This window comes from Cydia splendana, chromosome 9 (genome assembly GCF_910591565.1).
Source record: "Cydia splendana chromosome 9, ilCydSple1.2, whole genome shotgun sequence".
Taxonomy (NCBI): Eukaryota; Metazoa; Arthropoda; class Insecta; order Lepidoptera; family Tortricidae; genus Cydia; species Cydia splendana.
This window is the reverse complement of record NC_085968.1, coordinates 7,273,474-7,294,621: the sequence shown is the minus strand read 5'-3', so window position 1 is coordinate 7,294,621 and position 21,148 is coordinate 7,273,474. Positions and strand designations below refer to the sequence as shown.

The following is a 21,148-nucleotide window of genomic DNA, read 5'->3' as shown; positions in this document are numbered from 1 at the left end:
TCAGGCTAATAATACTAAAAGTGTATTTGCTAAGCACGCAGTTTATTACCGTCGTGCGTATAAACGACGAGTTAAATCCTTTAACCGGGCTCGTTAGTTGTCCTGCGGATGGGAACTAGTAAGGTGGGCATTAAAAAACCGTCCCTTGCAACGGTCATTGGCAGCGGGCCGCATTCCAGCGGCGCGGGCGCACAGCGCGCGCACGCCCACTCGCCGCAGCGCGCGCTGGCCCGATTAATCTTCGCTAACCAGCTAACCACGCAGCCTCTACATCTACATCCTCCAAACTTTACAACTTTCCACATTCATTATAGATAGCTAACGTTCATTTCTAGATTATGCTCAGTCGCCTAAGGCTCACTTGAATGTTCTTTTCGTTTTCTGGATCAAAATCATAAACTAATAACTATTTCATATTCTGGATAAAAGTTATAGTTTCCCGAGATGTATCTGAACGGTTATCCCTTTTGTCGCGCTTGTTGTTCCACTGAAAAGGAAGGTTGCATTACATACATGAATTACCCTTTGTTGTTGAATTCTGCGATTTCTTATTGAAATCCGTTTACAGCATCTTGTTGACTCTTTTTGCATACGCCTATAATATTATCGTATATTTCATGAACATATGTTTTTCATGTAGCGTTCTCATGTTCGCGTCTATTTTCAAATTATCCATTTAAAGACGAGTGTTGTACGCCAAATATACAGCCAACTAGGGTTTCTGGTTTCTCGGCCTTTTTTATTTCTCGAGGCATGGGAATTCTCGACCAAGATTTCTCGAGTTTCTCGAGTATCTCGAGAAATTATGAAAGTTTCAACAAACACCATGTTATTTATTATTTTTTGCTTTTTTACAAATCAGACTCATAGGAGTCGTAGGTGAGATCAATAATCAAACAAATGGTAAAATTTTAGTTACCATAAATTACACTTAATAATCAATAATTCAACAACGAACAATAAAGACAATATAGCAACCGTACGCGCCAGCGATGTGATATGGTGTAGTGTATTTCTTTAGGTATTTTACAAAATGTAATCAAACCACAATTATTATAGTATTTTTTAAGCAAGAATATTCAAGTCAGCATTCAAGTCAATTTAACTCGATGTGAAAACCTTACAGAAGTTTTACTACCTACGTAATATTAATAATTACTCAACGTAACAATGAAGCAGCTAAAATTGTGCTATTTTGCTTAGGAATATATCGGGATAATTTGATTAATCAATAGTAATTTAGTTTTGTAATATTTGCAACTACATGGCCCTATTAAAGACCCTAAAACGAGACGATTTCTTGAGAAATTTGAGGTTAGTAGTTCAAAACATGAAAATCGGTTGATGCCAGGATGATAGAGTTAAACCAAGAAAAGTCTGCAGCGATTTTGATAGCCCGCGCAGTGCAAGTGTTATTTATACGTCATAATTCCATAGAGGTTTGACGTCTGAGAGTCTTTTCTTGGTCTAACTCTAGAGGACGGATCAAGGCAGTTTTTCATATGTTTGGTTAACTAATAAATGTTTTAGGTAAGTACTTGAAAATGTTAAAAAAACATTGTTTACATTTATTTTACTACCTAAAGAAATACACTATAGACACATCACGTGTTATACGCGTGTTTTTTTTACTTATTACATGAGATTTATTTCTCGAGTTCTCGAGGCATTTAGTTTTTTTTTCCGTCTCGACCAAGGACAAATTTCTCGAGATTTCCCGCCTCGAGAATTCTCGAGCAGAAACCCTACAGCCAACGTACTTTATTGCGTAAAGTTAGAGTATAAAAATAGTGTATGAATCGTCTGTTCGTAGTTGGCGATTGTAAAGCCTTCGGCCGGCTCTGGTTTAGGACATGTGTGCGGGCGGCCGGCATGGCCGGTGCCCACTTAAGGAGTTCATTAATAACGCGGGCCGGCGTGTCACGGCTTCCGGCCGCGCGGCCCCATTCAAACACATTCGATTCGCACGACGCTGTCACAAGTTACACAATGCAGCCTAATACTACCAGTGCCCACTATGCGCGCCTTTTCAATAAGCCCCTTTAAGTATCGTTCATTACACTGTACGCGGTTTTTTTCTCATATGTTTTTCAAGGCCTCGCATGAGCTTAAAAGTTCAATTATGTTCTTCAAATGTGTAGGCGTGTTGCGAGACTTGCGAGTCTATCTTTGGCCGCTGGCTGTTATCGTCGCTGTTAGAATAAAACTCTGCAGGCGTATCTGCTCCCTTTTGTTCAGGAGGGACGCCCACAGGTTTTCCCATGAATAAACAATTTATTAAACGTCTATTTTCAGCGCTGAGTGTGTAGCTTTGTCTGATCTCGGTTCTGCTTAATGTTTATTTATTAAGGGGTAATATTTTTTCCGAATGTTAAGAGTTTGGCATTCTCTGTAGTCTAAATGACTTGATGGATTTTGACATATTAGATTTGATTCTTGTATGTCGTAGGAGGTTGCTAAAACAACGTCAACTTTTCGTCAACGTGGAATCGCTCCAAAAACCCAGCTCTTAAATTACAGTGTTAACTAAAGTTAATTCTCAAAAACCTCTTAAAATTAAAGTACAAGCACTCTATATTTACATCCCTTTGATTCGATTGTAATTTTATAGGGTGTCATAATTATCGGAGCGGGAGTTATTGATCGACATTGTTCTTCCCAATTCCAGATAAACTCAATTCTCTGGAATTATTCCAAGGCTTATTCCAGGTATTGTGTCGGTTTGCGGAAGTCTGTCGGCCATGGTTGTGTAACGCGGGGTGAGTAATGGCCAGTTCGGCCTCAGCTCAGCGCCCGTGACTAACCGGCAAGTGTTTTATGGAATGGACAACGCATAAACACTTACAACTTTGAATTCCATTACTTTAGAACAGACCTACACTCTCTTTGTTTTTAGATTTTTTGTCTATGTGCGATGTGCAAGAATGTATCAATTGACAAAAGTTCAGTTTTAGCATGTACATACACACATACATATATTGTCTGTGAGACTAAGAAAGGTGCTAAGCTGTTAGCTTCAAAATTGTCAGTTGCACCACCGAGTTGGACGTGTATCTGCTCAATTATGTACTCAATGTAGTCATACCCATATTTTTCCAGGATTGGAATAATACGTGTTTGTAAAGTACCTATTAAAGAAATGCTTCAGAAGACTTCAAGTGGCTGCTTGTCTTGGTGTACGAGTACCTACTCCATGCCTGTGCTCAATGAACATCCGCAATAACAAGCGCCGTACTTTAGAACTTCGAGTGACGTCTTTAATAACTAATGCGAATAAACGATTTTAATTAGTCTGACTCAGAATTCTTCAACAAATGGAACAGTGGCACTTAATTACTTAGTTGGTCGTATTTCCCCGGCGATAGCGTTTGGCGACTCCGTATGACATCATGACACTTGTCTAAATGAATGAGTTATTCGTTGGTGGCAGACAGCACCTCTCGCTCGCGATCAATCGAGGCGTCGTGATTGCCAGCCGGCGCGTGGGCTCCCCTGAATGGCTCGCCCACGCTCACCCACGCTCCACTCTGCCTACTACCACATACCTCCACGTACATTATGTTATGTACAACCGCACTACTCCCACGCCTTTGTTTCTCGTAAATAATTATCTGATGACCATTCGGGTAACACTGATTCAATTTCGTGCTCATGCTCATCAGCGAGCCGCCCTTGGGGGCTTTCATGAAATTAATAATCTATCGCCGCCCTCGCTCTCGTGTCGACCATCGGAAACTGATTAGAGTGATTAGCCTTGGACTTTGCCTTAAATAAACTGTTATCCTTCGAATCTGATTACATACTTGTAGCACCTTCATAATCTTGTAAAGTTATAGGTGGAACCCCTGGACGCCTTGACCTTTTGCATGTAAGGGATAATTTATTCAAACACAGAATAGAATATAGATTTTCCCTCTCTTTTAAGATATGGACAATCTGTTCAAGATTAGATATAAGTATAGAGTATTGGCACATTTTATTAAATAACTGTATTTCCCAAACAATTGTCAAGTACTTTATTTTGACCCTTATTTAGTGTCATATAATAGTAGTTTATGTGACTGCTACATAATGAAAGGCATTAAAATACGAGTGTGGGTTTATGAAACGAATGAAATGAGTTTCATAATAGTATCACACGAGTGTTTTAATGCCTAATTATGTACAGTTACATACACTGCTTTATCTACACACATATTATAAACTTTCTATGATATATTCACTAACCTCATATTACAACCGACATTGGGGCACTTTCCTCTCTGGCGGAACTCGCGGATATGAGATGGCGTCTCCGAAATATCTTTATCGCACATTTTACACGAAACTTTTGTTTAGTTACTTTAAAAACAACAAAACAAATTATTTTTTACTACAAACTAATTAAAAGATAAACTGTACGTCAAATGGCGGCAAATGAAAACTTTTTTCACGCATGTCACGCATCCGTAGTTTTTTTTAAATTCAGAGACAAACTAGAGTCGGGGTCGATTACCATATCGTCCGATACCAACTTACAAGCGAGATTTGTCAATATTGTATGCAATTGACATTTGATTTCGAATAAAACGTCATCTCGACTGATATTAGAATAGGGGTCAAAATCAAATTGCTTTTTTTTTAGAGATGTTCGAAATTTGAATTTCATTACCAAATCGATTTTGATATAGTAATGAAGCTATTACCACATTTTCACAGATAAGAAATTTGCTGTAACAAAACAGTTTATCATAATGTGGGCCATTATTTACGGATTTTGAAGGCATCATAGAGAGTTTATGATATGTGTGTAGATAAAAGAGTATAGAGACCAACATTTTTGTAAATAATTGATGTGCAATATTGGGTTATTGTTGCAGTCTTATCATAGATCAACCCAATTACAAGTAAAAAACAAAAACTAGTTAGCTTCAGCAAGAAATCATCGTAATTGTTAATTTTTAAGATTGCCGCAATGGAGATTAAGCTAAGCTAGGAAATCAATTCTCTATAACCAACTGCTAAGTCTCACCTTGAAATTGCTGCACAGTAGAAACCTAAAGTACTTAGCTAGATGACCTAGGTGTAAGTAATCCGGCAGACTAGACTGCATCCTTATATAATCCTTCCCCGAGGGGGGCTACTGGCTGCCTCAATGGAAAGCCTAGTTGCACTTGTTTCGCCGTGAATCGACTCCTGATTCATTGATGAATAGTGGGTTGTATAGAACTCCTTTAATTTTAAAACATATTGCATAACATACAGGTACATATCAAAGATATAAGAATGTACCTACCAGTTTATTTCTCAAAAGACGTCTACTACTGGACAAGGTAGATATCTTCATGGTTCAAGTACTTTTAAGATATTATCAGTCGAAGTAAAGTAAAGTTAAGTTTCTCGGAGTTAATCATTTATTTAAAGGCCTCCGCCCCGGGTCCCAGGTGGCCTTTGTCCAGCTTGTACATTTACGGGGAATTTATTATTAACAGCAGCGCAGCCATGTCAGTTTAGTTATATCGCTCGAAATATTCGCTACGTCTTAATATTAGTAGACTTCTGCAAAACTTTGGAGAACTATAAGTTATAAACTCATAACCACGCACGTAGGCGTGCTGTTCTATAGCGTTATCAAGATGGGAGTTAATCAGCGTCGATCAGCCCCTGCGGAGCGTTGGCGGCCGGGGCTCACAGTCACAGTGGTAGGCGGGAGCACTCGGTCTAATTTGTTAGCTTTCAAAACTGCAAACTGAATGGCGGCGAGACGACTGTGATGGCGGATTGGGAAGTGCCGTCCCCCACGCGGCTGCGTGGGCGACCATTGAGCCGCGGGGCCGGGGGCAGGTGAATGGCGCCCCCACCGCCCCTCCCATTCAGCTCCTGCATCGATCCGCGGCCCGCGCCGCTCTGCGCAATCCTACCCACACTACAACCCTCTCCCGGCCGGCTACAACATACCGACTTTACATAACAATGCCTGGTATACCTCTATCCGACCACTTCAACTTTTGCTATCCCTCACCTATAACTTGGCGCCGGTCACGTGCGAGCTCCGAGCCAGGTGCTTGGACAACCATCCTTATTGGATTATCTCGTTCATTAGGCTTCATTAGACCGACGACCCTATCAATGACAACCATCCAGTTTAGGGTGTGAGGACGTTAGCCGCCATAATGAAATGTCCTAATTTTCCAAAGGTGTTCATATTACATGGACTTTAATGATGAGCCTGTTAGATTCTCATTGCTTAGAAATTGAGGTAGAAATATTACAATAAATATATACATAGATATATACCAAGTATTTGAAATTCACTGTTATAGGTAACATAATATTTTGCATCATTGGAATTAATCTTCCTTTTGGAAATATACGCATAGTAAAACTACTCAAACATAATAAACGACAACGTTACCGTACAGTGCTATGCTCCAGATGTATAGATAGATAGTATTATCAACTTTTTCCTGCTATTAGCAGAAATTGTGGCTTTAAATAGGAACTTTTTTCTCATTAAACGCTTTTTTTGCCATGGCTATTCTTGCAGTGATGTCTCGTGTACACATGGAGTTGTTGGTGATTACGCTACTTAGGTATTTGAATATTGAAACAAAGTTAGAATTGGTACCTATCCAAGTCTTAGGCTTAAGTTTCGTGCCACTTCGCATTCCTCTGGGCCTAGTCCTCAAGCTATGCTATGATACTTATAGCACATTACATACAAAATACAGTAAGAAACAAACTAATCCAACTAATCTACTCGTGCGCCACACGACTGTTCTCCTTAATAAGATTGATCTTAAGTTCTTCGAATTAACTTTTAGAACTTGAATTATGTTTCTTTCAAGTGTGTATCTCGTTATTGCAGGTCGCTACGCATCTCCGGGTCGGGGTGCGAGGAGGGGCTGTCGTCGGGCTCGTCGTCGGAGTGCGAGGAGCCGCACGCGCACGCGCCCGACTTCCCCGTCGAGATCCTGCCCAACCTCTACCTCGGCAACTCCACCAACAGCGAGGACTGCGACGCGCTCGCCAGGCACAACATCAAGGTACCTACATGTTGTAACATCCCCACTCTATATGTACTCTTCATTCGCATAGAAATGAGTAGATGACTAAACATATTTAGGCGACAAACAACCGTCTATTCAAGTATTCAGGGCAAAGTTTTAATGAGTTTAGTGCATAAAAAGATTTAAAAAACGCCTGTTGCCACAACGGTCGCGTCTCCAATTGCAACATCCAGTTTAACTACTGATGTACAGTGAAATGACAAGAATTCATATTACATTCACTTTTCTTACCTTACATATTTTTACTAGATGAAGCAAGTTGTGTTGTAACAGACAACCACTACCTAGATTCCCATATTATGTACAGCGAGCTGCAAAATTGCATGCACACATTATGAATGATTTTATTCATAGAATTGCCATGCAATTTTGTGGCTGGGTGTACATAATACTTCAAATTTATGAATTTTAGGAAAAATGGAAAAATTCATCGCTTCGAGCAAGACTCGAACATACGAGGTTTTAGAACACCGATCCAATCGCCAATTCTCAATATAACTTGAGACTCCGGTGCGCTATTAAGATATATAATTCTTATGGTGGATGCCGCTATGCACCTCCCTATGGTGTGTAAAATAAGGAAGGAATGGAAAAACCGCACGCTACAGTAGTTCAGTTGGTTAAAAGCGATTGGACCGGAGTTGGCCGAAACGATTAACTTTTCCATTTCTCCTTTAATGTAAACGTCCATTTTTCCTTTATTTAAAAAAGAATGTCGCTTTCAGACGTATCTGCTTGATAAAAAAAAGTATAAATTACTTGCCTATAGTTCGTTTTTTTTAGCATTAGAAAGAAGGTAAGCGATCTTGACAAGCCTTTTAACTGAAAAACGCTTTTTAAAAATCGGTAACTATTAATTATGACGGCAGAAGAATATACAGTCAAACCTGTATAAGCGAGAGCTCAAGGGGCCAGAATATTTTTCTCGCTCATGGAGGTTTTTCTCTAATCCGATTTTCTCACTCTTAGAAGTAAGGGATCGGAGATTTCTCGCTTAGGCAGGTTTGAAAAATAAGTCACATGTTCTATTACTAAAATTACCTACATATTCGATACAGCTAATATTTATGGAAACCAAATTTACTCTTAGTGTGTATTTTCGTGATTTCCCGTCCTCGAAAGAGATTGCAATTTTTATCGTTAACACTTACTTTTCATTTAGACATTCCTACCAACTATTCTACACAATCAATACGTAGGGACTGAGCAAGTTTGATCGAAAATATCGGTTCACGACGCACATTTGTTTTTCTCAAAAGGATCAAAAACAACGACCTATGAGACAAACCATTTTTTTTAAACAATAAAAAAATGGTCAGATGCACCACGTTCGCGTTAGTTCCATGAAGGTTCCATTAGAAAGTATCAAAAATAACGGAATAATAATTACACTCAGGATTCTCCCTTATAGAGGCCAAGGGAGAGACACTCTCTGATACAGAGGTTCGAACGGGACAAACTACTCTCTCTTAAAGAGTTTGTATCTTTCGCTAATAGAGATAATCTAGAGCAAAAATGACGGGACCTTATAATATGGATGATGACACATGTTGAATTTTACAACAAAATCTAGTAAAATAGATAGCAAATATTGTGGATATTAAAAAAATATATGGAAATAATACAAAAGTACAGCACCTGAAAGTTTCAAAATTAAAGTTTTTTTTCAACTTCCAAAAACGACAAAAATAAGGATACCATTCGATTCCTCACATTTTATCCAATAAAAGATTGTATGGAAACTATATACATAAACGCAATATTTCACCGACAAAATCGCAATTTTCTTCTTTTGTTCATACTTCAAATGGACTCTCTGTGACCTTGACGTCACGGTCACATATCGTTTTTGTTCGGGGCGTTTCTCGAGTGAAGTACGACTGTCGGACTTTGACTATCATTTCTGACTTTTGTATTGCTTTAATGCAATGGGTCCCATATAGACATTTGATCCTAAAAACAAACCTGATTGATTGATACCATAAATGAAAATTAGTCATCTAGCTTATTATCGCTAATAGAAGTTTCTCGTTTATCCAGTTCTACCTTATCCAGGTTTGACTGTACATGATCGTATTAGATTCATAATTGTTACATATTTGCCGTGACTTATTTTAAAAACGTGTTTTTCAATTAAAAGACATGTCAAGATTGTTTACCTTTTTTCTAATGCAAAAAAACGAACTATAGAATAGAATCGAGTTCTCCTTAACAAAATTGGTAAAATGAGATTGTACTAATGTGATTGTGGTAATGTGCAGGCGTTGTAAAGTGCTTGTTGGTTGTCAGTACGTGCTGAACGTGACGCCGGACCTGCCGAACGCGTTCGAGGCGGCGGGTGGCGACATCAGCTACCTGAAGATCCCCATCGCCGACCACTGGAGTCAGAACCTCGCCGTGCACTTCCCGCAGGCTATACGGTTTATTGGTGAGTTTTACCTTCATTTATTTTTTTATTTTACTTATTTGGAGATCCAACAGCTATGACACTAACATATAAATTATAGGTAGATACAGGAAGCCAATTATAGGAACTCACAGGTAGTGACATAATACTAAACAAACTAACATTTATGTAAGTAATTGAATGAAGCTTACTCGATTAGTATAATCGAACTTCACTTTGAAGTTCGTTTGATCGTGTATAAGTGTTTGAAAAAAAATGGCCAACGTAAAACACCGCTCAATCCAAGAGGATTTTATACGATCTACAAGTCTTTTTTCAGATTATTTGGATTACGTTAGACTTTGTACAAAGACAATGGATGAGATGACAAAATAGATTACTAAAAAAAATATAGTCGACGTACTCCTTTTTAGAAATCGGTCAAAATAATGATCACTTTCAGAAGTTCAGCTGAGACTAACAGTTTTTTCTAGTAGTGAATGTATCGCTTACATCCCACAGAGGAGGCGATGTCGGCGCGGTGCGGCGTGCTGGTGCACTGCGTGGCGGGCGTGTCGCGCTCGGTGACGGTGACGCTGGCGTACCTCATGCAGCGGCACCGCCTGTGCCTGCGCGACGCCTTCGAGCTCGTGCGCGCGCGCAAGACCGACATCGCGCCCAACTTCCACTTCATGCGCCAGCTGCACGCCTTCGAGCGCGACCTCGGCCTCCACGAGCGCAGCGCCAGCCTGAGTAAGGTCTGCACTGTGACACGCCCCCTACCCCGCCTCCCTCACCCCGTGCTGCTTCCTGCATGTACGCGCCGCTCCAGTCTACGGTAGCCGTCCGCCGAGTTTTAACATTAATCCCTTATCAGTTTTGTTCACGGCTACATGCAGGAAGGACCCTACAGAAGGTTTCACGTAGTCTCACCCGACTTCATTTTCGTCAAATATCTTTTAAAAAGAAATGTACATAATTTAACACACATTTTAGATGAATTGTATTTGTTGACTTTAACATACATTGAAATAGTTCATATTGATAGTTAATTTAACGTAAACTGACTAAAATATTTATATCACAACGGTTACACTAACTTGTGTTTTTAATCGCTATTGGGGGCATGTTTCGGGCCTGTCGGGACCTTCCTCACCCTGACTTATTGAATTACCCTAGAGGCCTAGACGGATCAAACAATATCACTTTTTTGGGCTGCAAAGGTCCTGACACAATACCTGCCCTAAAAGCATGGTCTAGGAATACATCAAATACCCCAACTTTGCGCAATCTAGAAAGGGTATATACCTATGCATTTTTTTTTTTTTATGATCTATCAGATAATAGAAATCACGATTGAGATGTCCGGAAAGTCTGGCAAACCATTAAAGCGCTCACGTTTTATTAACTGCCTGGGTAACTAAAAAAAACAGGCCAAACCAAATACCTCCTATAGTTTAAAGCAGCGGTCGGCAACCTTTTAGCAGTCAAGGCCCACATAACAGTTAACGAAGTGGACGCGGGCCGCACTTTGTTAATATTTATGACTTTATCAGACATTGTCATTTGTCAATATTACATACAAAATAGCCAGGGAAGCTCGCGGGCCGCACGTGGGAGGTTCGCGGGCCGTTGGTTGCCGACCGCTGGTTTAAAGTGTCAGATACAAACCATAGTTATAGAGCAGCAAGGCATTTGAAAGCGCACTTGACAATCACCTTTGCCAGCCATTAGTATACGTAGTATAGCATAGATACCTCTTAGAATTTACTTATCCTCGCTTATAACCTGCTAAATTTCAAACATATTCCTAAGACTCACTTTCCGCTTCTGCTGAATTTTGGCGCAAGTGTATGTATTGGCGAGTGCAGGACTATTGCGTGCGTTATATTGAATCACTCGTCGCTTAAGGCCCGCTTTACACATCGATTACTACTAGTACGGTCCAGGAATTTAATTTCAGTACCATTTCGTACCTTGTCACAGTGACATAGTATGAGGTCCCTAGCGACTTTCATATTGATTGTCATTGTGACAAGGTACGGAAATTAAATTCTTTGACTGTACTCGCGTCTAGTAGTAGCAAATGTATGAACTCGCACTCGACACTAATCAACGTGTTAATCGGGCCTACGACGGAGCCTTCAGTCGCGCGCGGCGGGGCGTGACCCGTGCAGCGCGCACATACGAAACGTCGCCACCATTCAGCGGGAGGAGAGTCGGGCTTAGCACTGTGTGGGTATTGACGGTTCAGTGATCGACAGGTGCTGGAGGAGTTGGGCGTGCGTGAGCTGGCGTGCGCGGCGGACGCCACGGGCTCGGGCGTGGCGGCGGCGCCGTCGCCGTGCGGCTGCGCGGCGCCCACGGGCGTGTCGCCGGACTCCGGCATCGAGTTCGACCGCTGGAGCGCGGCGCGCGACACGCCGCAATGACAGTTCTTCACGCCGCCGTGTCCCAGCGACCCCCCCGCCTGAGCGCCGCGTCGGCCAAGACCGGCGCCGAGAGGCCGTGTAGGTAGTGCAATAGTGTGTCGACGTGCGTCGCGGCGGCGCCACCTGCGCCTGTAGGGCTACGATGGTGATCGTGCCCGCGCCGTTTTACACTCGTACATGATCTAGAGATACTTTAGAGAGCACTTCCGAATGTCAAATAATTTAATCGACTTAGTGCCACCTATGGATATAATTATGGTAGTAGTAAGTGAATGGTTTAGAGAGTATGTGATGTACGTTATACATATTTGGTAAGCCGATTTTATAAGTTTGATATCTATGTATACTAAGGATCTATGGATACGAAACCGAAAATGCATTCCCGAGTATATCTTCCACTCTTATGCATTTTGAGTTAATATGTTTATTATAATGATTATAATTTTTGTGAAAGTATGGTTATAGTGATTTTTTTCGGAGGTCGCGTCCTCTGTGAGGACCGGCCGAAATTATTCCATGTCTAATTAAAAACTATTTTGATGTACCTATACAATGAAGCATTTGAATGGATTTGATATTTGGTTGTTGACTGTGACAGTTGGAGGCCGACGAGCGAGCGGAAGGTGTTTTTGATTGAATATATCGGTGCGCTTATCTGGCCAGGCGACAAAGTTCATTGTTTTATTATATGTAGACTTTGTTATTTCTAGTAACACAGGGCTTCTCGAAACTCTTCCATTGTTGTTGATGTAATAAACATAACTATATGTATTTGCATGAAAGTCGCGGGTGTGCGTGTGATATAGTCTTAATTATCTACTTATATATAAATATATTTACAAATTTTCGTAACACCGACCACTGCTGCCGAAGTTATAATTGTACTTTAAGAAGACCCCTAGCGTTCACATTTTATTTCTAAAGGTTATGCTATTATAACTTAAGAGTATATTTATAGTAGAATTTGGGGGTGAAGTATAGAGGAATGGATTATTTTTCTATCAATCTTCTAAAAACTTGCTCATCATCTCGAATAGTAGGATCATTAGTATTTTTCTAAGGACTAAGTATTGCCCGTGGCGGCGCTAGCGCCGCGGCGCAGCCACTGACTACGTGATAGTTTATTTTGTAATTATGAACATGTTCAATATGTTCATTGGCATTTATTGTGTTTATTCGCTAATGAATTATATTTTTATATATGGTTGAAATGATTTCTTATCAACTTTTAGTGTGTGTAAGTGGCAAGCTTTAAAATTAAGTACCCACGTTAACTGAAAGTATATTGTTAACAAATTGTACATTTGTTGTAGCCTAAGATAGTGTTGAGACCCGCTTCCTCGACTCGATGCCAACAGTAGATGCAGATGATATTGTTTGATAAGTTTTCGCAATAATGTTGTAACTTGAGCATATGTTATTGTTATCTTAGAACGTATTTTTCAATAACCAAATGTAACTTGTTTTATGAATATTCGAGCGTATATTATTTAAGGGAGTAGAATATTCTAAATATTAACACCTTGGTTGCACTGTCATGTTGATTATTAGATGTCTTACATTCAGTTTTATATGGTACTCTCACTTAACACTTTATAGTCGGATTCCTCATGCTGATGAATTTCAAACTCGATTTGACTATAATTTAAATTCTGAGTTATTCCTTGATCTCTCCGTCCGTCCATTATTATTTGTTCAGTCTTAAATTACATGATGTTAAAATTACCTATGTTCAGCAGTGGACAAGTGTGGTTGTTAGATAGACAATTATTAATTAAAATATCACGCGGTAGAATTTTCTCAATCGATATTTCCTATATAGCATATAGCACTGCATGTAAGATATCTAATGGTCAATATTTTTTAAATTGTACCTAGTGCACAAATCACTAAACCCTATTCGTACAAGCACGATGTGAATCAGAGCTGTTCGCAGCGACCTGTGTAAATACCTGTACGGCTACCACCAGTTTTGACATTGACAGATTAACTCGCGTTTACGTAAATTACTTTCTATACATCTCGCTTGCACTAATATGCGAGTACGAGCGAGATGCATAGAAAGTAAGTTACTTAAACGTGAGTGAATATGTCAATGTTAAAACTGGTGGTAGTGCTTCTGTAACCGGAACTGTTGTTTCGATTGATCATTAATAACATGTTAACAAAGATGTTTATAATGTTTTAGACGTCTTTTAGTGCTTTTCCCTAAGGTACATAAAGCCACAAGGCACAAGTAATATTAACCTCAAAACAAATATAAACACTGTTAATTGAAATTGTGTTTTAATTTAAATCTGAATTTTCCAGACCCATATCCAGCTAATGATCTGGTTTCCTAGGATAGCGGCCGTCTCCATACTAAATAATACGGCTAAATATGGATGTCGTAGTATTTGTATGGAGACGGCCGCTATATGACGGCACCGCTATCACAGAATAACTAATAGTACTGGCCAAATACCTATCAAATGTTACTAAGACTACGCTCTCGACCTAAGCGCGATACTGTAAAAAAGAGTGAAATGGATTAGCGCACTCATATAGTTCTGATCACGATAACTCTCCAGAGCATTTGTAATGACAAAACGTGGAAATGTCGGAATTAACCTTTTGAACGCCAATGACCGATATATCCGCACCGTAGGTCCAACGTCAAAGACCGATTAATCGAGTCCGGTTAATACACGACCAAATAATGTACAGCCCAATAATTGGCGTCCACTTTTTTGGATGCGTATTATTGGGTTGTACACTACTGCCCTGTTAAAAGAGTGGCTTCATATTATTGGCACGGACCGAGCTTGTACACCCTGATAACGCTCAACCCAATAATACACGACCCAATAATACGAATCCATTTAGTGGACGCCGAATATTGGTCGCATATTATTGGCCCGTACCGAGAATGCTCGACCCGGGATTGCTCAACCCAAGAATGTACAGCCCAATAATTGGCGTCCACTTTTCGCTCCACACCACAGACTATAAATATTTGACACATAGAGTGATATTCTAGGGATGGGCGACGATTTTTAAGTTTACGATTCAATAATGTTGCCATGCGCAAAAAATAAGCAGATAATGGTAAGGTTAAGTAGCTAACATATTATCGCACCGCATCGCGACCTTGGTGCGTCGCACGCATAAGTAAGAGCGAGAAAGAGATATATATTTCTTCCAGACGGAAACAATTGTCCGATCCATGAAATGTATACTTGGTCAAGCAGATCTGGTCAGTAGAAAAAGGCGGCAAATTTGAAAAATTTAGGCGCGAAGGGATCTCTTCCCATAGAAAATTTGAATTTCGCGCCTTTTTTTATTGATAAGATTTGCTTGACCAGCTATAATTAGAATAAAATGACAGAGAAAGGTGCCTGCAATTTGCGAATTTAAAGTAGTAACACACTATCGCACCTTTCGCACCGGTAAGTGAGGGCGAGAAAAAGATATCTGTTTCTCGCTCTCATTCATGAGTGCGACGCACCAAGGTCGCGGTGCGGTGCGATAGTGTGTTAGCTACTTTACAGGGTTTTAAATGAGTATAGTACGTAGTAACTATTTATTAATCTGTGGTATAGTTTTCCTGGTTCTTAGGCCCCGTTCGCACGACAGCTTTTTCAACGCGCGTTAAAAAAGCGTTTGAATGACACAAATGGATAACCATTTATGTATTCACACGACAGCGGTGGCGCTTTTTATCCAGTGTTGTTGGATTTTAGACTTTAAGCTTTGGTCGATAAGTCGAATTTAGAGTGCGAACAGATTTAAGCGCTTTTTTAACGCGCGTTGAAAACCCTGTCGTGCGAATGGGGGCTTACTGACTGTCAAATTGGTTTGACGAACTATAATTAAGTCTTCGTCACACAGGAGCGTTTTACGGGTGGCGCGCGAGCGGGGCGTGAGCGTTTTATATGTAAAGTAGCTATAGGTGGTCAAGCAAATCTTGTCAGTATGGCCCCGTTCGCACGGCAGCTTTTTTAACGCGCGTTAAAAAAGCGTTTGAATGACACAAATGGATAACCATGTATGTATTCACACGAAAGCGGTTTTTAAGCGCGGCGCTTTTTTATCGAGCACTGTTCGATTTTCGGCGTTTAGCGTTGGCCGTTAATTGAATTGATCATACGGAATTCCGTGTATCTGTTCTCACAAACGTTAAAAAAGCGCCCGCGCTGCTGTCAGTTGGCTGTCAAGTGTCAATTTTTGGTGTCAATCGTCAAAATTATTATTAGTTTCACCTTAAAAATGTCAACTTATGCTTATTAATTCCTGAAATATACGTCGTAATAGCAAATAAAGTATGGCTTTGCTGAGATGCGTACGTGGCAGTACGACTCACAAGTGATTTTTAAGCGTTCATATGAACACAAATATTGAAAACGGTAAAAAAGCGCCAACGTCGGGTTTTAACGCAACGCTTTTTAAGCTGTCGTGCGAATGGGGCCTAAAAAAAGGCGATAAATTAAAATTTTCTATGGGACGATATCCCTTCGCGCCTATATTTTTCAAATTTGCCACCTTTTTCTAGTGACAAAGAAAATAGATATACGTTTCTCGCTCTCACTTATGGGTGCGACACTCCAAGGTCACGGTGCGGTGCGATAGTCTGTTAAGCCCCCCATTCACACTCCTACCTTGTAGTCCGCCTCGTAATCCGCCTCGTTGGGTAGGATTGTGTATGGGGGTTGCGGACTACGAGCCGTCCTACAAACTCAAGTAGGATGCCACTTGGGTCCTACAAATCCTACAAGCCCCGCCCACCGCTGTAGTCCGCCGCGTAGGATTGTGTGTGGCTTGTCGTCCTACGTTGAGGACTACCGTGTTTGACGTAGGTATAACAACAGTGCGCGCCATTTTTTTGAAATTTATAAAGGAATCGCTGTTTTTGGGACCAGAAATCACCCAATTACTCCAACAAACAATGGAGGAATAGGCATTGCAACAATTATTACCAATACTTAAGAAATATGACGTTCTCTGGCGAATTTTTAGCAGTTTCTTTTCCCACACTCTTTTTTATTTTTATCCAATAACAAGAAATTACATAGCAGAAGAGCTATTTTCTTTTTTTAAATTGCACGTAACATTTTCAAGAGTAAGTAGACCGACCACAGACCGACACTTGTGAGAAACGAATCAGTACTGGTGATGGACGGCAAAACAGAGGGGCTACCGCGAAAACCGAAATTCGCAAATTGCGGGGATCTTACTCTTTTACTCCAATGAAGGCGTAATTAGAGTGACAGAGAAAAATGCCCGCAATTGACGATTTTCGGTATTGGCGGTAGCCCTACAGAGGGCCTACCGCGAACCACGTTCGACGTGTTGCCCCTCTGTCGCGCGTGTAAATTCGTACGTAAGTGTGACAGGGAGGCAGCACGTCCAACGTGGTTCGCGGTAGGCCCTTAGTACCGTGTGTGAGCTATTTCTTGCTCCGTAGTCCTGCGAGGCGGACTACAACGTAGGATGGTGTGTGAGCTATATCTTACGCCGTAGTCCTGCGAGGCGGACGACAAGGTAGGAGTGTGAATGAGGGGCTTTAGCTACGCGGCGCGCCCCGCTCACGCGCCGCCCGGAAAACGCGCCTGTGTGACGAAGCCTTTACAGAGAATTCTTATTAATAGTTTTTAACAGAAGTAGACCGTTGGAGCTGACCTAAGTTTCTGAGTTACACACTCTCTTTTTGTATTATTTAACGAAGACTTCCTTATTCCTTCGGGACTGATCGAATCGGTCGATTTGATCAGTAATGAAATTGGCGTCAATCTCCAATTTTAGATTTATGGTGATATTAGAGCCCTCTAAATTGAATAAACGGGTATGTCCTTAAACCACGTCCAAGACCATCGGTGGACGGGCAGCAGCGTCCCTCATATTCGGTGTACTCGACTGCGATCGCCAACCCGCTTGCCAAGCGTGGCGATTATGGCATTCACCCCCCAAAAAAGGGGGAGGCCTATGTTCAGCAGTGGACGTCTTATGGCTGAGATGATGATGATGATGATGAAATTGAATAAATGCCCCAGAACGAAAATACTGACCTCACAAATTGGTATTCCTTGCGTCCGCACCTCATTTTATCGGTAATATCGGTCATTATCGGTGGTTGAATTCGGTGAGCCAAATTGGTATTTCCGTCCGCACCTCCTGATTCGATCGGGCAATTGAATCAGATTGGCGAAAACATAACTAATCTGGATATGCCTTTAATTGACAAGAGTTTAAAGGATATCATACAAATACGACGGAATAAAAATAAACTTGCTTATACTGTTGTGTATTGCTATTGAATAGCTTGGATTGCTCATGATAAAATTAATCTTGATTAAATTTCTTTCAGATCAAAAATCAAGCCTCAACATCGCAATCCCTCAACTCAAAAAAAGATTCCGATTGTTGACGCCATAGATATAATTATTTCCAAAAAGCGTGCACAAATAACAGATGCACGTGAAATATTAGCTGAACTAGCTCACAGATTAATAATATGTGTCTACGGATAAGTATAGCCGCCCGTCATACTTTTTTTTCTATTTATATTTAGAGCTTGTCACCGAGGTGAACTTGTCGCTCCATAAAAAACTACAAATTTATACATTCTTACAACTAACTTATTCTATATACTAAAGCCTTTCGTACAAGCTGCAATAGCGCCATGGCAGCATCCGACGAAGGAGCAGCCAGGACACTATTGCAGCCCCCAACATAGCATTATGGCTTACGCCCGTCATACTGGGTCATACTGAACAACTTTTTCTATCGGACCAACCCCGAAATCCCAAAAAAAATATTGGCCTTCCCATAGAAAACGTCGACATCCATTCGATCAAAATGTATGAAACGGCCAATAAAACTTAAGTGATTTCGAAGTTGGTCCCATTATAAGTGTCATAACTGAAAAAATTGAATTTGATTCAATCAGGTAGCGGTGATTGCTAAAGGGGCTTATACTCGGCTTAAACATAGAACACGGACCTAATGTAACGATGCATTTTTACAAATCGGTCGTTACAGCCGGTCGCAACGACGGACTCTAAGCCCCCATTAGCACGAGAGCTTTTTCAACGCACGTTAAAAAAGCGTTTGAATCTGTCCGCACTCTAAATTCGATTTAACGACCAAGGCTTAGGTAAGTCGAAAATCTAACAACGCGTGATAAAAAGCGCCACCGCTGTCGTGTGAATAAATACACATGTATTTGTGTCATTCAAACGCTTTTTTAACGCGCGTTGTAAAAGCGCCCGTGGGAATGGGGGCTAAAGGCGTATCCTGACCAGATCCTGACTAGTAAATTTTTCGCCAATCTGATTAAATTGCCCGACCGAATCACGAGGTGCGAATGCAAACACCAACTTTGACTTTGATATTGACCGATATTACCGATAAAATGAGGTGCGGACGGTTGAATACCAATTTGTGAGGACTGACGCCACACTGTGGGCTGAAATTAGGCTCTCTTTGACATAGAAACCGAAGTTGTTTCTTTTTTTTTTATGGCATCGCGATCCTGGCGCATTCAGCCAAACGAGTAAAACGGGGAAACGGAATTAAAGGATTACATTATAACGGATAATTCGGAATTTTGGACAAGGATCAGGATAAGGTAACGTATAATAAATTATAGTTTTATATTACGACGTGAAAGGTTTATGTTTTCTTGATTGAAATAGGTTTTGCTAGGCATTGTTATAGTAACCTATGAATTTTAGACGATTAGGAATGAAAGTTGTGGAGTTACGAATTAAAAAAAAAAATCGGGTTGCACTCCTGGAGTGCCGACAGAAGTGAAAACTCAATGACTAGTCCAAAATGTCTGCAGCACTATGTATAATTGACCCATCCTCCTTTCTATTGAAAAACTTTAGTTCCGAAATTGCTGGCCAGTGAGCTTAAATTTATAGCGTTAATTGTTTAAAATTCGAATATAAATTGTAAAGTTACCTTGCAGACCTCGCATCTAAATATATTTGGTCATGATATTTTGAGTTTTCACTTTTATTAGCGATTTTATCAAGATGTACGTAGCTTTAGGGGTCATCCACTAATTACATCACACGTTTAGGGGGAGGGAGGGGGTTAAGAAAGTGTGACATGTTGTGACAAGGGGGAGGGAGGAGTAACAAACTTTGTGACGTCACTTTAACTTCATCAGTAACCGAAAATTTATTTCAATTATTTGATTCCCTGTATAGTTAAATAACAAGTTTTTGGAACGATAATCGTTTTTATTAGTTAAATTTTCTTTCCTAATCAGTTTTGGATTATAAAATTACTTAATATTTCTTTTGTCAAAAATATTTTGATAAAATATGAATACAAAAAATTCGATTTGCCGACTCGTTGAAAAATTGTGACGTCACACCAGGGGGGGAGGGATTTGCCAAATGTGACCAAGTGTGACAGGGAGGGGGGGAGGGGTCAAAAAACCTATAAATTCGTGTGACGTAATTAATGGATGATCCCTTATTGAATTATATTGGAGTGATATAAAGTTAGAATGTAACTGTGAGATTCTCGTATTTCAGCCCGTACAAGATTTATTGCTTAATATAAAAGTTCCAGTTTTAAATAATTCACCGGATTATGATACGTTATGACTAAAGTTCTTTGGTGAATAACATTGTGCGTGACACATGACGTCAGCGTTACGTTACGCGTTATGTGTTAAGCCTCCTCCACACTCGTGCGCGAATCGCGGCGCAAAGCCGCGAACGCGAGTGTGGAATCCTGAACGCAGACCTGCGAAATCGACTCCTCACTCGCGTTCGCGGTTTCGCCCGCGATTCACGCGCATAGTCTGGAGGGGGCTTTACGCTGTATCGAGTTTAACATTTTTTCCCCACCTCAAAAAGTGCTCAGCGCCGCTAAAGAAGTTTTCACTTCAAAAAAATGTATGGAGCAGGAACAAGAAATCATTATTACTTACTCAAGAAACACAAAACAAACCGTAATATCTTCGCAGGTGGTTATACTACGAATTATTTGTGATTTTTTGGCATACACATATATCCGTCACGGGTGCGGCTTTTTTTAAAATCATTGTTTCTATGGGAAAAGCACAAAAACCAAAGTCAACATATTAAGATTTTTTGACTGAAATGGGTTTTGCCCAGTATGTTTATGCTAAGTTGTAAGTTTCAGACGATTTGAGTCGAAAATACTAGTTATGATTTTTTTTCAAACAAAATGTATGGAGCCGGTACAAAAAATCAAAATATCTCAACAGTTGACTTTGGTTTTCGTGCTTTTTCCATAGTACCAATTAATGTTTTTTTTAA

General features: G+C 40.4%; 1 protein-coding gene across 2 annotated transcripts in view; it reads left to right on the top strand.

Moving 5' to 3' along the window:
* The window catches only part of LOC134793471 (dual specificity protein phosphatase Mpk3-like), a 34,216-nt gene extending 22,282 nt beyond the window's left edge, over positions 1 to 11,934 (top strand). The window contains exons 3-6 of one of the 2 annotated variants that reach the window (XM_063765054.1): positions 6,848 to 7,025; positions 9,339 to 9,477; positions 9,958 to 10,193; positions 11,700 to 11,934. In XM_063765054.1, coding sequence (XP_063621124.1) covers positions 6,848 to 7,025; positions 9,339 to 9,477; positions 9,958 to 10,193; positions 11,700 to 11,867 — 721 coding nt within the window. In that variant the 3' untranslated portion in view covers positions 11,868 to 11,934. The remainder of the gene's footprint in view (positions 1 to 6,847; positions 7,026 to 9,338; positions 9,478 to 9,957; positions 10,194 to 11,699) is intronic. The other variant, XM_063765055.1, reaches the window with a different exon arrangement.
* The last annotated feature ends 9,214 nt before the right edge of the window (positions 11,935 to 21,148 follow it).